Source organism: Primulina eburnea, chromosome 1, assembly GCF_022965805.1.
Source record: "Primulina eburnea isolate SZY01 chromosome 1, ASM2296580v1, whole genome shotgun sequence".
Lineage (NCBI taxonomy): Eukaryota > Viridiplantae > Streptophyta > Magnoliopsida > Lamiales > Gesneriaceae > Primulina > Primulina eburnea.
In genome coordinates this window covers 15,145,966-15,162,245 of record NC_133101.1, presented here as the reverse complement: position 1 = coordinate 15,162,245, position 16,280 = coordinate 15,145,966, and the positions used below count along the sequence as shown (strand labels likewise).

At 34.7% G+C, this 16,280-nt stretch overlaps 1 protein-coding gene and 1 long non-coding RNA gene across 2 annotated transcripts; one reads left to right on the top strand and one right to left on the bottom strand.

Moving 5' to 3' along the window:
* The first annotated feature begins 1,077 nt into the window (after positions 1 to 1,077).
* LOC140811613 (transcription factor MYB73-like) lies at positions 1,078 to 11,502 on the top strand. The gene is made up of 2 exons (XM_073169613.1): positions 1,078 to 2,085; positions 11,377 to 11,502. The coding sequence occupies exon 1, from the start codon at positions 1,154 to 1,156 to the stop codon at positions 2,009 to 2,011; it is 858 nt and encodes a 285-aa protein (XP_073025714.1). The 5' UTR covers positions 1,078 to 1,153; the 3' UTR covers positions 2,012 to 2,085; positions 11,377 to 11,502.
* A 576-nt stretch (positions 11,503 to 12,078) lies between these two features.
* Positions 12,079 to 15,164, bottom strand: LOC140811609 (uncharacterized). The gene is made up of 3 exons (XR_012113496.1): positions 14,929 to 15,164; positions 14,705 to 14,818; positions 12,079 to 12,440 (listed from the first exon to the last, which is right to left on the bottom strand). It is a non-coding gene; the product is annotated as an uncharacterized lncRNA (long non-coding RNA).
* Positions 15,165 to 16,280: the final 1,116 nt, after the last annotated feature.

Genomic DNA, 16,280 nt, shown 5'->3' with positions numbered 1-16,280 from the left:
TTTTTTGCTCATTATTAAATAAAACTACAACTTTGTATATGTGTGTGTTTCTAAAGAAAAATATTGATATTTTTATAAAATTAAGATCACGAAAATTTCTATGATACGATTTCATAAATAAATTTAATGATATAAATCTCTTATTTAATATGATCTATAAAAAAAATATTACTTTTTATCGCATATATAAATCATGATTCATGAGATGATTTCATGATAAACCTAATCATTTAAAATAAAAAAAAATATATATGATAGGAAGAAGAATAAAGAAAGTTGAGAGAATGACTCGGAATTTAATATTCTTATTCATAGGTTACCACTGAACAAAAATATAAATCTGTAAAAATATTATCTTGGTAATTATATCATCACCACTTTTTTTAATATGATTACGATTATCTCGATCACATAATATATGAGATGATGCAGTTAATTATATGTAAGCTATAAATTTACTAAAAATGTTTTATAATATTTTTTATTAAATAAAATTTTATAGTATTTTTATAATATTCAATTCGAGATCTCAATAACAAAAAACCCTGATTTGAATGATCTGAATTAAGAGGTAGTATACAGATAGATATAGACTATATAAAATTTCACAAAAACTCCTGTGAAACGGTCTAATGGGTCAATTTTGTGAAACAAATATTTTATATGGTTCATCTACGAAAAATTATTACTTATTGTGGCAAATATATTATTTTTTATCGTAAATATAAATATGATTGATCTGTCTCATGAATAAAAATATGTGAGATCGTTTTATAAAAAATCTACTCATAAAATTTATATCTATATTTCTCAAATCTATCCACGCGTGATTATTATTATTTTTGGAAAAGAGAAAAATCCCAATATCAATTCAAAAGCAACTTCCATAACGGCACGAATCAAAATAGTTAATTTCCCAACCGTCATATTTTTGAATCAATCATTCCAGCTGTAACCAACTGCCAACCTATTATAACCGGTTTTCGTAACGCTCCTTCTTTCCTACTTAACCGGTTTTTCAGGTTACCCTAATCCTCCCTTTATATATGAACCAGGCTCCCCCCTTTTCCCTACACACAAACTGTATGTCTATGGATCCAAAATTTTAATTATTAATAATAATTAATTTTGGGGTTAGGGTTTTACGTGAACCATGGTTGCGGAGGACGGTGGCGGCGACAAGATCAAGGGGCCGTGGAGTCCGGAGGAGGATGGGACGTTGAAGAAGCTTGTGCAGCAGCATGGTGCCAGGAACTGGTCGTTGATAAGCAGATCGATTCCCGGGAGATCAGGGAAGTCTTGCCGTTTGCGGTGGTGCAACCAGCTGTGTCCCGACGTGGAGCACCGCTCCTTCTCAGCGGAAGAGGACGAGATCATCCTCAAGGCGCATCCCAAGTTTGGGAACAAGTGGGCGACGATCGCGAGGTTGCTTAATGGGCGTACGGATAACGCGATCAAGAACCACTGGAACTCGACTCTGAAGCGGAGATGCGGCGGTGGAAAGGAGAGACCTGCGCAGGTGCTGAGGCGAGCTGACAGCGGCGATGTTTCTGTGGCGATGAACCCCCCGGGTGCAGACAATAGAGAAGCTGATGGGGTTGCTCCGATCGAATTAAATTTCCTATCCCAGGCATCGGCATCGGCATCGGCGGTGGAATCAACGATCTTGGCGGCGGCGGTTGATAATGAGGGAACTGGGGATGGCGAGCTAACTGAGCTGACTCTCTGTCTACCATGGACGGAGAGTTCAGCTGCGAAGGAGGAGGACTATTTATCGACGCCGCCGACACGGGTGGACCATCACCAGAGCCGCCACCGCAGCGAGATACAAACGGAGGAGAATAAAGGAACGCTGTCGTTTGGGCCAGAGTTGCTTGGGATTATGCAAGAACTGATCAGAATGGAGGTGAGAAATTACCTTTCTTGCCTTGGCGACGTTGATGGTGATGGCGGAGGGTCTCGAACTGCTGGGGTGAAACGGATTGGGATTAGTAAGCTTAATAATGATTAAATATTTTAAATTCTGATTAAAACTGTAATTAATTTTGAGGAAGATCTGTTGGTTTTGTTTTGGAAATTTTGGTTGTTTTCACAGTAAAATTTTGAGTAAATTTGCAATCCTGAGTTTTGGCTGAGCTGTATACAAATTTCGGATGGATTCAAATAATTAATCAGATTGATTTATTAATTCAAAATTTGATACGGTTAATTTTGAATTTTTGGTATTTATATTAGGTTTTGATAGACTTCATATTTTTTATGGGCCATTGGTATTACATCAATTTTGTGTTGAGCTAAACTGTTTAATTCTTATTTTAAGGCATGAAATCTAAACATTTTTTTATCGACACTTATGTTTACCGTTTAGGGGTGGGCGATCGGATCGAGTTTTTCGGGTTCCATCCGACCCGAAACCGATCGGGTGCAATTTCGGGTAAAATCGGTTAACTAGTCGGGTTCGGGTAATACTCGAACCCCACTATATTTTAGTCGAATTAGGTTCAGATATAGAGTTGCTATCCGAATTAACCGATCGAGTACTCGATTGTTTTTTTTTTTTCTTTTTTTAAATATGGGCTTATAATTGGACCGATCTAGTTTAATAAATTGAAAACCAATTTTGCAAAATGTTGCACCACAGCTAATTAATTATTACATTTTTTCCAAAGCTGTACGTTCTCATTCCAAAGCACCGTAATTACTGACCTCTACTTAGAACGAGGGTTGGTGATTGTGAGCGGCATTCCCGGGAGTTTCGGAGAACCAATTCGAATTACATTGTTGTTTCTTGGAGACCCATTGAAATCGACACTGAATTTGCTCGAATCTTGGCTTCGGTCGGTGTTTTACACAACGAGGTTCTTTCCAAGGCGAGTAAATTTAGCATTATCTTATTTGATGGTGGCTGTGATATATCTCTTGTAACAGAAAGTAACATAATATTATGACCATTTCTGGGTACTACTAAATCTGACAAAGAACTATTTTCTCTGGCCAATTTTACAAAGAACCATAATATACATCTTTGCTTAGACAAGCTGCTGCTTCCCTCCCCCTAGTCACTTACAATTTGATTTTCTTGTTTGATGTAGCGATGTATTGAATCTTGTGGGCTATAATCTGGAACCAGAAACTGCAATATTCTACTAATCAATTATCAATACATGGAATTTGGAGGAATATCTGAAACTCTTTCTTCGCCAAACACACAACCACAAAGTGACTTATACAAAGAGGTTAATATGAACATTGATGAAAAGGTTGATAAGAAAGATGATAAATTATGTGATTCCAAAAACGTACTCGGGCGGTTATGTCTAGGTCACAATGGTGGGAAAACTTTGAAAGATTTTATTGTGAAAATGAGAATTTTCAACAAGGTAGATGCAAATATTGTACTAGAGAGATTAAAGCTGATCCAAAAGTTCATGGCACTAAACCCCTTAAAAACCTTTATGAATCATGCAAGAAAAACCACGTGAGGTTGAAACAAATCAAAATAGACTCTCGTTTCAATCAATTCATAAAGATGATAAAAGAGGCCCCTCTTGTTAATTGGATATTTGAGCAACCAAAAGTTAGAGATGCATTGTGTTACATGTTGATTGTGGATGAACTCCCATTCAAGACTGTTGAGAACCCTAGTTTTAGACATTTTTTGTCTGTTGCATGTCCAATGTTTGATATTTCATCACGAAGGACAATAACAAGAGAAATTTACAAAACATATTTGAGTGAAAAGGCGAAATTACAGCAGTTTATAAATGATAATTGTCAAAGGATGTGCATTACAACATATACATGGACATCTATTCAAAAAATTAACTACATGTGTCTTACTGTTCATTTTGTTGATGCAAATTGGAATTTACATAAAAGGATTTTGAATTTTTGCCCAATACTTTGTCATAAAAGTGAAGAAATAGGAAAATGTATTGAGAGATGTTTACTTTTTTCTATCACCGTGGATAATGCATCTTTGAATGATGGGTCAATTGTTTATTTGCAGAAGAAATTTGATAATTGGGGAAACAATATTTGGGTGAGAAATATGTTCATGTAAGGTGTATTGCAGATATTACTAATCTGGTTGTGCAGGATGATTTGAAAGGAAATGATGAGCATGTAGCTACTTAGCGTGTTAGGGGAGATGTTAGGTACATACGGAGTTCCCAGCAAGGTACAAAAGATTTCGAGAGTGTGTTCAACTTCAAAAATTAGAAACAAATAAGTTGTTGACTCTTGATGTGCCCACCAGATTGAACTCAGCATACTTAATGTTAGAGTCGGAAATATGTCATAAAAGAGCATTCAATGCCTATGATGAAGTCGATCTTGTTTTCCGAATTGATCTTTCAAAAAAGCCATATGATGGGATTCCAAATTAGCATGCTTGGGAAAGATCCAATATTTTGCTGAAATTTTCGAAGCATTTTTATAAACTCACTTTGCGTATTTCTGGTTCTTTGTATGTTACATCGAACATTATGTTTCATGAAATTAGTGCAATGGTTGGAGAGTGCTGACTTTGAACTAAGTTTTATTGCAAAAAAAATGAAAGAAAAGTATGATAAGTATTGTGGATAAATAGAGAAAATGAATATGATTTTATATTATGATGTGATCCTTGATCCGCGACATAAGTTGGAGTTTGTTGAATTTTCTTTTGATAGAATGTATGGTAGTGTTGGGAAAAATGAGACCATGAAAGAACAAGTGAGACTTTGTGAGAACCGAAAATCTTGCACTAATGTAATTAATATTTGTAAGGAAATTTAGCATAAGATTTTTTTTATTGTATTAAATGAGATATGCTTATGGGAAAATAATTATTGGGAAATCTTTGGTATCAAGATAATAATATCTACACCAAGGCATGATTATTTTTGAAATTTGGGAAGATAATTTGTGAGATTGGAATACCATACAAGTTTAAAGGAATTAAGGCATAAATTTTTCAAGCAATTTCGAAATTCTCCTAGAATAAATGCCAAGATTTTTGTGATGGTTAGATGTTTGGTTAATTGGAAGGAAATCATCAAAACTTTGCACCAAAACCGTTGGATCCAGCCACCATTTTTTCAAGCCAAATCAAGGGCCATGAGATCAAGAAATCTTACAACTTAGGTTGATGAATTTTCGAAAATTGGCAAGGATATTGGAGTCAAATATTGAGTATTTGGAGCAAATTTTGGAATGATTTGAGTACCAAGTTTAGACCCACCATCCTCTCCTATAAATAATCCATCAACCCCTAGTATTCCCTACCCCAAATTTTCGAAAATCCCTTGCTGAATTTCTAAAATTCCAGCAGCCTCTCTAGCCGAAATATTGCCCAAAAATCGTCCCGATGTTAGGCCAAAAATCTAAGCCGAAGCGCTGTCCGAGCAAGAACGAGAAGCGACCCAATTCCCGAAGCCAAGCATCCACGTTTTCTTAGCATTCAAATACTGTAAGTGGGCTGTTTTAAAGAATTAATTTCGATTATGCATCCTTCGTGTGTTTTTGAAAATACGGTCGAGTACATATTTTTTTTACTCCTTTTTTTGTGTCGAATTGTCATACTGTTTTAAGCACTGTGAGGACTCAACTGTATATGGGTGGGAATCCCAACCATGACGTACCCTTACGCGGTGGGGTATATAACCGCTATACGGCCTCGCCCCTTAGAGGAGTAAAAACTAGGCACTGACGTCAGTAAACCATAGAAAGTTACACTACAAGAAAAGTGTGTTTCCGCAGCGTGCAATGTGAGCCGCGAATAGCGGAAAGATATTCGCGGCGCACATTTGCACGCTGCAAAGTTGAAAGCCGTTGAAAGTTAAAGAGTATCCGCGGCGCCCATGTGCATGCTGTTAATGCTATTATCCGCGGCGTGCATGTGTACGCCATTAATACCATTATTTGCAGCGTGCATCGTCTGCCGTGGAAACATATAACATTAGCGACGTTATAAAACCGTCGCGCATTTTAAATCAGCGACGGTTTTATAGCCGTCGCTAATTATAAATCGGCGACGGCTTTATAGCCGTCGCTAATTCTGGATCGGCGACGGTATATAAAATCCGTCGCTAAGTTTTTAAATAAAATAAAAAAAATTACTTTTATAAAATTGTAATAAATTTGTAAAAAAAAAGAACCTGAAAAAACTAATTATAAAAAAAAAATAACACTTAAAAATTCTTATAAAAAAAAAATAACACTTAAAAATTAACAAAGAATGAAACGAAAAAACAAACTCTAAATTTTAACGAGAATGTTCGAAAAATTTAAGTGTTGTCGTGTGGGGAAAATGGAGCGGAAGTGGGGATATTTATAGACATTGTACGACGACTGTCAGATTATTTGTCCCTATTTGCGACGGTTTATGTTTACACCGTCGCTAAGTGCGACGGCATTTAACATACCGTTGCAATTTGCGACAGTTTTTAACCATTGTCGCCAATAGCGACGGAATGTTTTTAAACCGTCGCTAATAGCGACGAAAATAAACCCGTCGCTGATTTTAAAATACCGACGGGTTTGCCTTAACCGTTGCTAATGAGCGACAGTTATCACAAAACCGTCGCTAATTATTACGGCGTGCGCTTAATGTACGCCGTTACTATTTAGACACGATTTTTAAAATTTTTTATTATTATTAACAGCACACATAAACCTGAACGCTGTCGTCTATATGATTTTTTAACAGCACGCATAAATGCACGCCGCAGAAATTCACGTTCCGCGGCGTGCATTTAATACACGCCGCGAAAAATCACTTTCCGCGGCGTGCATTTAATGCACGCCGCGGAAAGTGAATTTATGCGGCGTGCATGTAGCGGAAAGTGGTATTCGCAGCGTGCTTTTAATGCACGCCGTTGATGACGTGCTGCGGAAAACCATTTTTCTTGTAGTGTTAGATAAATCACAGTGACTGGTAAATGTTATGCATGTTAATGAAGTATGTCTACGAGTCATGTGTTTCGAAATTTATGCATGTTTTTTTATTGTGCTCGATATTCCCTTACTTGCTGAGTATTCCCAAACACTCACCCCCCTTACAACCAACCCTTCCTAGATAAGCTTGAAGAAGAAATCGAAGAGAAAGAGTCTGAACAATTATGAGGATGGTGAATGTTCGAGGATTAGATTGAGTTTAAGTTTATATTATTCAGTTTTATGTTTCCGTATTTAAACTCTGTCGTTTTTTTTTGAAATTTTTGGTTTTGTAAAGACAATGTTTATTCCGTTTGAATTATGATTTATAAACTGGTTTCGGTTTACACTGTACTACAAAAGGCTTGTTGTTTTGATTGTATGATTGTTAAACAACGCCGGTGTCAATCCCGAGTCTCAGGGCGTGACAGACTTGGCCTTTACGAGTTGTTTGATGATTATAAACTAAAGCATTCCAATAAACTTCCTGACACTTATAAAAGTTTATGCTCTTCATCAAATAGCTCCACCCTTGGCTCGCAAGATATGTCTAACAAATGCTTGTGTGAGGCGGACGATGAGTCTGAAATGGCTATTAGATTGTCGTTGAAGCAAGAGTTCAAAATGTATAAGAGTAAAGGAAAAGGTGAAGTCGTAAAGTCTGAGTTGGAGAAATATTTGGCTGAAGATGTTGAGGAGAGAAAGAACTTTAATATATTGCAATGTTGGAAAGATAATAGTCCCAGGTTTTCCATTCTTTCTCGAATGGCTCGAGATATATTGGCAGTTCCAATTTTTACTGTTGCTTCAGAAGCTGCATTTAGCACCGGAGGGCATGTACTTTTTGGATTCTTCATCGCCCAAGATAGTTCAATATCTCATTTGTGCTCAAGACTGGTTTCGATGTGATTCAAAACCAATTAATATGGAAGAAGATTTGTGTGATGTTGAAATGATTGACAAATGTATTTTAATTTAATTTTATTTACTTTAGATCTATCTCAACATTTCGAAGTACTAACATTTTATTTTCTTTGTTTATTTTGTAGAGTTGACAAAATTGGGTGTTGATACATCTATTTTTGATGTTTGGTTATCATAACTAATTCAAGGATACACGTGAAAAAAAAATGTAATCAATTCAAGGTTGGAAGTTTATGCATGTGAATCTTATTATTATTTATATTATGGATTTTGTTTTCTGCATTGATGAAAAACATGAATTATTGGTATACTTTAATTTTTTTATGACACTACAAGAAAAACCACATACAACAACACACATACGACAACGGTTTTTGTGCAAAACCGTTGTCGTAGAGTTTTTAACAACGGTTTTAGCCAAAACCGTTGTCTTTTTGGGATCAAAGACAACGGTTTTAAACAACTGTTGTCTTTGGGGGGTCAAAGACAACGGTTTTAGGGTCAATAACAACGGTTCATAGAACCGTTGTCTATTAGCGTGTTTTTTTTGGGCTACGACAACGGTTTTTAAAAACCGTTGTCTATTAGCGTGTCTTTTTAGGCCTACGACAACGGTTTTTAAAAACCGTTGTCTATTAGCGGTTTTTTTTTTGCTACGACAACGGTTTTTAAAAACCGTTGTCTATTAGCGTTTCTTCTTTGGCCTACGACAACGGTTTTTAAAACCGTTGTCTATTATTGTGTTTTTTTGGACAATGACAACGGTTTTTTCAAACCGTTGTCTATTAGCGGTTTATTTCGAGCTACGACAACGGTTTTTAAAAAACCGTTGTCGTAGAATTTTTTAAAATAATTTGTAGCGTGTATTTTTAGACAATCGACAACGGTTTAAGAAAACACAACGTTAATTAGCGACGGTTTTAGGACAAAACACAACGTAAATTAGCGACGGTTTCATATATACCGTCGCTAAACTCATTTTAGCGACGGTTTAGCCAAATCCCGTCGCGAATTTCAAAAATTCGATCCGGCCTTGTTTTCCCTCCATTTGTAGCGACGGTTATATACATACCATTGCTACATTCATATTTGCGACGGTTTAAACAAAAACCGTTGCTATGTTTTGCGACAGCTTCATGTAAACCCGTCGCTATATTGATTATAGCGACGGTATGCAAAACGTCTATCGCTAAATTTAGCGACGATTAAGACAAAACCCGTCGCAGATTTAAAAAATTCAATCCCGCCTATTTCTCCCCCCATTTTCTTCCACCACTCTCTATAAATACATACAAATTCACTCCATTTTCTTCCACTTCACTTCACCAAACTTAAATTTTTTCTCATTTACACGATTTTACAACTTCATAACACTTAAAATTTTTATCACTTACACAATTTTATCACTTCACAACACTTAAAATTTTTATCTCTTACACGATTTTTTTATCATTTCAAAACAATTAAAATTTTATCTTTTACACGATTTTATTACTCACGACACTTAAAGTTTTTATCTCTTACAAGATTGTACCAATTCACAATACAAATTTATAAAATTGTTAATTTTTTTTTTATTTTACGTAAAATATTAGCGACGGACTTAAAAATCGTCGCAAAATAGCGACAGTATTTCCAAATAAATACTGTCGCTACATTTAGCGACGGGTTTTACAACCGTCGCAACAAATATTAGCGACGGTTTTTTAAAACCGTCGCAAAATGCTGCTACGACAACGGTTTTATTTGCGACGGTTTTCATTGCCGTCGCAAATTTTAATAGCAAAATCGTTGTCGTTGATAGAAAATACAACGGTTTAACACCGTTGCAAAACCGTTGTCGTTGGTAGAAAAGACAACGGTTTAAAACCGTTGTCGTTGAAGATACTTTCAACAACACCCTCAGTTACAACAGTCGAAAATGGCCTACGACAACGGATTTTATCCGTTGTCGTTTGGCGTTTTTGTTGTAGTGTGATGTTCATTTTTTTGTTAATAAATTTACATATTTATGTAGGTGATGAAACATTCAGATGATATTTTGAAAGTCAAACAAGAATTTTATTCTGATTTTTTTGTTAAAGATCTAAGTTGGATTTCAAGAATAGACTTTTTAATTTCTTATATATGCATATAAATAGTTTATATTCGATTTAATTTTTTTTAATTATAATACTCATTCTAAGTTTTGAAATAAATATTTTTTGTATTTAACTTTTTTAGAAATATTATTTTGATAAGCTTTTTTTCGTCATATATTATTTGGTAGAAAATGTTATTTTTGTCAACAAAAAAAAAACCGAACCCGAACCCGACCGTATCGGGTACCCGAAAAGGCGAGTAGTTCCAGAATCGGATCGGGTTCGGGTAATGAAAATGCTGCCCGAACAAATCGGGTACCCAATCCGAACTACCCGAAACCCGACCCGTGCCCATCCCTACTTATGTTCACTAAAATATGATTAAAAATATGATTTAACTTTTTACTATAATTTGAACAAATCTAATTTGCTCAAATTGTTTACTTGATTTAAATTCTCTTTTTGGTGGATTCAAATTTATCATCAAAATCCATATATATTATACGAAAAGAAAGTTGATACTTCTAAATTCTCACACTAAATCTATTAAATTATATTTGTGATTTTTGCAAACATTTTATTAAAACACAGAATGTTCTATTGTGTAGTGATACTCCCCGCAGTGACCGTGTCATCTTAGAACTCAGGCTATGGTAAAATTGGGCAGCTAAAGAAGCACCAACCAGGGAGACAGACCAGATCACCACGAGTACAGGTGAGCCCGGATAGTGTAAGCCTGACCAGAGTGATAAACTCAGAGGACGGGGCTTCACATCATGATCATCTACCCGAGCACCTTGGTACATGTGTCACTCTCGGTTTCATAAGTATGGGGTGCCATGATTTTTGATATCATTTGCATGTCTTTCAGTGCATGCAGCGACGATGTGACTAGATCAGGATTGGTATAGATTGTCTGATATGGCAATGTCAGGGAGCAGGACATGAGCAAACTTATCCTTTACAAATACTAGGTTTAATAGACACTAATTCTTTCAGATATTTTTTCGCTAGAAAGCATACTCTCTACACACTTTTTTTCCGTAAAACACTTGACTAATTTGAACGTTGTAGTGGTCACGCCGGAAAACCTTTCGACGCTCCACTAACGTTCTTTAATATTTTAAGTGTGCAAATTCCATTTTCCGGGTACTCTCCACTTGATCTCCGGTGTGCCCGAGAAGAAAGCCATTCGACCCGGTATAATTGCCCACTAAGCTCAACCTGATTTACCTGGTGGATATCATTGGCGTCGTATGTAAGAAACTAGATATAAGGCGTATATATGATTCCACATGGTTCTAAGAGGGCGCTCTAGGAAGGGGACTTCGTTCGGTCCTTAGTCAAAAATGGAAGAGGCCCGGAGGCAAAAGAGAGAGGCCATAAAGAGAAGAAGGGTTGATTGATAGAGTTATTTTCACAGTAAAATTTTGAGTTAATTTGCAATTCTGAGTTTTGGCTAAGCTGTATACAAATTTCGGATGGATGGAAATAATTAATCAGATTGATTTATTAATTCAAAATTTGATACGGTTAATTTGGAATTTTGGTATTTATATTAGGTTTCCATAGACTTAAATTTATTTTTTATATGGGCCACTGTAATTACATCTATTTTGTGTCGAGTTAAATTGTTGGCATTCTAATCAAATTATTTTTTAAGACATGGAACCTAAAAAAATGTTAGGTACTCCTTGAGATAATAGACGATATATTTGATCCTATTTTTAATGAAAAATTATATTTTTAATTATTTTTAAATAGATCGGATTGGGTAGATATCTTTTTTATATCTCATAAGTTTTTTTGGGTTGATCAAATATGTTTAACTTTGTACGAGGAAAAAAAGCGTTTTAATTCAGCTGTTTAAAATTTGATTCAGTTAATAACCGAATGAAAGAAAAATATATTATAAATACGCTCACTAATCACTATGCTTCAATAAATCCGACAATTATGTTCACTAAAATCTCGTTTGTAACATTTTTTTTTCACTTTTTTCCAAAAAGAAAAAAAGAAAAAAGAAAAACATAAATGTTTACTATAATTTGAGGAAATTTAATTCTCTCAAATTGTTTCCTTGATTTAAATTCTCTTTTGGGTGGATTCGAATTTACCATCAAAATCCATATATCTTGTGCGTAAAGAAAGTTGATATTCTGAATTCTCACAGCAAATCTATTAAAATGTATTAGAGATTTTGCAAACATTTTATTTAAAACACAGAATGTTCTATTGTGTAGAATAGTACGTAATGCTCTAGCATTACAAGAATCTTTGGAATTCCATCACTTTCTCGTCCAACGAACCTCGCCCCAAAGAACTCCATTGATGCAAGAACTGTGACATCTATATTGACCTTAATCAGCCCCGTAGATGGTGGCTATCCTCTAGGAATTTGATTTGGTTGTGATATTGTAAGAGCCATTTGTGGAGATAACAAACGATGATGTTCGGCAGTTCATTGTGCTATTGTAAGAGCCACAGTGTAATCTCCTTTCGGTTTAGAGTGCCATACTGTTCGCACCAAAGCATGCACAATTAAACGTGGCCCAATGATTGAGCCTAAGTCCAAATAGAATGAAAAAACTAGAAGATCAGACAAGCTCGTCAATTCAAAATTAGTTTGAATAAATCAATGGCGTGCAAATTGGAAGAGATGGTGCAGAAATATAGGCAAAATGATGGAGTAATAAGAGAGTGGGAGAACCGTCTAAGAATATGAAGAAAAGAAATGCTTCGACAACTCAACTCAATAACATAATTTGTGCAAATTCTCTACAAAGTATCTAGTTTTCATCTTCAAATAATTTATCTTTTTAGTCTAATTAATTCCAAGTATTTTGACTTCTTTTCTTTCCAGATTCAACCATTTATATTATAATTTTATGTCTTCTAAATTCTTATAGATTATTGTAAAAACAAAATCATGTTGGGAGTTTGTTTTCTTCAATTTTCAGTGTTGTTTCAATCAATTTATTTTATAAGTATGATGCATAATAGTTTAAAAAATTATAATTGACGATCGAATATTGGATCCACGTGGTTTGAATAGTAAAGTTTTATTTTTATTATTTTTCACACAAATTAGTGCTTCTAGCACCTGGTGCCCGCAACTAGAAATATTGTGCAAATAATCTTTGGCACACTCGGAGTGACCGGAGATGTGAGAAAATTATGAGGGGAGTGAAAGTTCTATCAAAACTTTGAAGAAGATATAATGGAAGAAATGCACATAAAATTTCCTTTCAAGACATAATTGAACAAATTAAAGGCCAATATCATGGCCATGGAACATATATTCAAGGGAATGCAGAAGCCTTAAACCAATGCAAGAGGAAAAAATAGCAAGAGAAATAGAAGAAGCACCAAAGCCTCTGGCCGATGGTATTCTGGCGTATGTGAAAGCAGTGGTGAGGCAGATGATGAGAAGATTTGTGAGTACGAATCAAGGGAATAATCAAATTAAGAAGGTAAAAGAAGGTGCATGGAGTTCGAAGGCAGTTGATATTAATTGCCCAATCTCAATACTCCCACAGATAATGAAGAATGCCTTGGCGATAGGAATCATTAAAGTGTGAGTGCATGATGAAAATGGAAGACAACTGGTAAATCATGTTTGTACATGATGTTCTTGTTATTACATAGATAATTAATCAAGCAAAATTTTGTGTAAAGTAGGCCGGATGACCATTTTTGTTACTAGAGTTTAATTTGTTTGTGCAGCAATGAAGCATGTGTTGGGCTTACATGCAACCCAAAGAAGCTGACATATGCATACATAAAAATTTTATGGACCACGGAGTTGAATTGATGAAAGTAAACACGCATTGAGTTGAAGAAAAGAAAAGAGATAAAGTTAGCTTTATGGATTTATGAAACGAAAAGAGTTTAGGCAAATACATGGTTTTAATTCTAACACCACTGAAATCACATCTCCATCATCGAATCTCAATCCAACAACCCTCTACAGTAATTCTCTGGACAAAATAAATAAAGCAAGTCTAATGCATGTGTATGCGGGATCGGAATGAGGTCTAACTAAAGTGCAATGCATGCAAATAGCTGTTTGGGAAGGGGAGTTTGACCCAGGTGAAATGCAATACACAAATATGATATTAGAGTTACTTATTGCCTGCCAATTCACGGTCATATGCATGTTCATTGAACAAGAGAAGCATTGATGTAACATGGAGTTCGACCAGGTGGCTGAAAATCTTTAATGACTCCCTTGTATCGAGAAAGGGAGTAGAGAGGGGAGACTCTAGTATTTGTATGCTTATAAGAGAGTTCGACATGGTTAATAATAGAACAAATAAAATCACATCAAGAGAATTCAAATACTGACAAAATCCATTGGATTATGTCTACAATCAAACTCCAAAAATTAATGGCTATGAGCCATGCACTGGAGTTTACACAAGCAAGAAAATGACAATAAAACAAGAATGATTGTTTTTCTTTAGCCCAAATCACGATCAATCCTCAACCTATGCACATGAGAATATTACATACTCCACACATATGTATATTTTTCTGAAAAACCATTTACATGCAGTTGATCAAAAAATGTCCCTTTGTGTTCATGGAAACAAAAATATGGAGAATCGTAAGATGTGGTGCTTTCTCACAAAAGTAATTGGTTTGGTTAAGATGATGATATGATGCCTATCATTGCGCTTAATATGTGAAAATAAAATACCAAACTTCGACCATATACACAATCGATATTGAAATTTTCCTGTGAATGAATATAAACGAGGAGGATGAAATATATATACCCTTGAACCATTGGGTAATTGGACACGCCGAGATCATTTTTAACCTGGTGAACATCCGACTGACAAATCCCGCAGCATATCACCTTCACATAAACATCTTCAGTACCTGTATTTCTGCACATGCAAATCATTTTTTACCCAAAAAACCTACAAAAAATTGCCAAGAAAACATGGAAGTAGAACAAAAAACAAGAGGAAAATGGAACCAAACAACCAAAGATTACCTCAGAGTGTACGTATACGGTGAGAGGACGCCAGAGGAGTTGCAGCCCATCCCACTATCTTTTTCTCCATTTCTACACTGCCCATTTATTACCTTAAATATCTGAAAATTTCAAGTTATGTGGTTTACAGGTAAAAAGTTGAAGAAAGAGAGAGACGATGAGGATAATGATATACAGAAATATACAATAATATATATAGGGAGAAAGGGGTATCGATTAGCTTGAAAGGGAAGAACTCTTGGTGAGTGATTTGGAAAGCCGGGCCACTCATTTTCTTGAGTATCATGTTATTTATATTTTTTTTTATAATTGAAATTTTTAGCATTATTGATTGATTCCTGGTCACCCTATCCATATACATTTTTTAAAAAGCAATATTTTGATATATTTTTATGGATTGATTCGAATCAGATATTTATCTTACAAAATTGAACCATAAAAATCTCTCACATAATTTTTTATGATGTGAAAATAGGTTGAAACACAATATTTAAGCCACTGTGTAATTTACTAATTTAAAATTTATGATCATTTCTTTTGAACTGAGGATATAATAATTTTTGTCGGATCTATTCGTAGTTTTTGGTAAAGTTGTAACTGAAAAAGTAATTCATTTCATAATAAAATATGTCGCTTGTGAGACGTGCTCACAAATCTTTATCCATAAAATGATATCTCTATATCCTTATTTGCAATTCAATTATATGTTTGAAATTAAGATAATGAATGTTTATTTAATAAAATTGTTATCTACGTTGGTCCTAAATGAATCGAAATTTGAATTTATTGTATAATTCAAAGGAAATCCGAGACCAAATTAACTTTATGTTTCTAGTCTTGAACAGTATTTTGAGCCAAACTCAGATTTATTTTTTTACATTTTGACCATATTTATTTTGTTGGTGGAAAATTAATTACAACAGAAAAAAAATAATGATTTTACTTTTAGTATACTATGGAGCAAAATTATTATTATTTTAAAATCGTATATGATTATTTTCACCAAAAATAGATTCGGTACAACCATCCCACTGTGCAAAAATTTCAGCTATCATTGGCCCATATTGGAGAAACTGGTGTTGATCGATTTTCGTTTATACTATCTTCACCTAATGTCTATTTTAATTTATATTGTTATTACGTAATTTATGTATAGAAAAATTATAGCATAAAATAGAGCAGATGGTTTTCGTCTCTTAATTGGCAATTAGTCGGGCTCATTGAAAATAATAATTTAGAAGAATAATTGTGGTTTCACAGATTGAAAAGGATATGTTAATAGTCTGGTAAATTTTGGACACAAAGGGGTTCGAAAATGAGTCATCTTTATTGTTAAAATTAGGTTTCAGTTA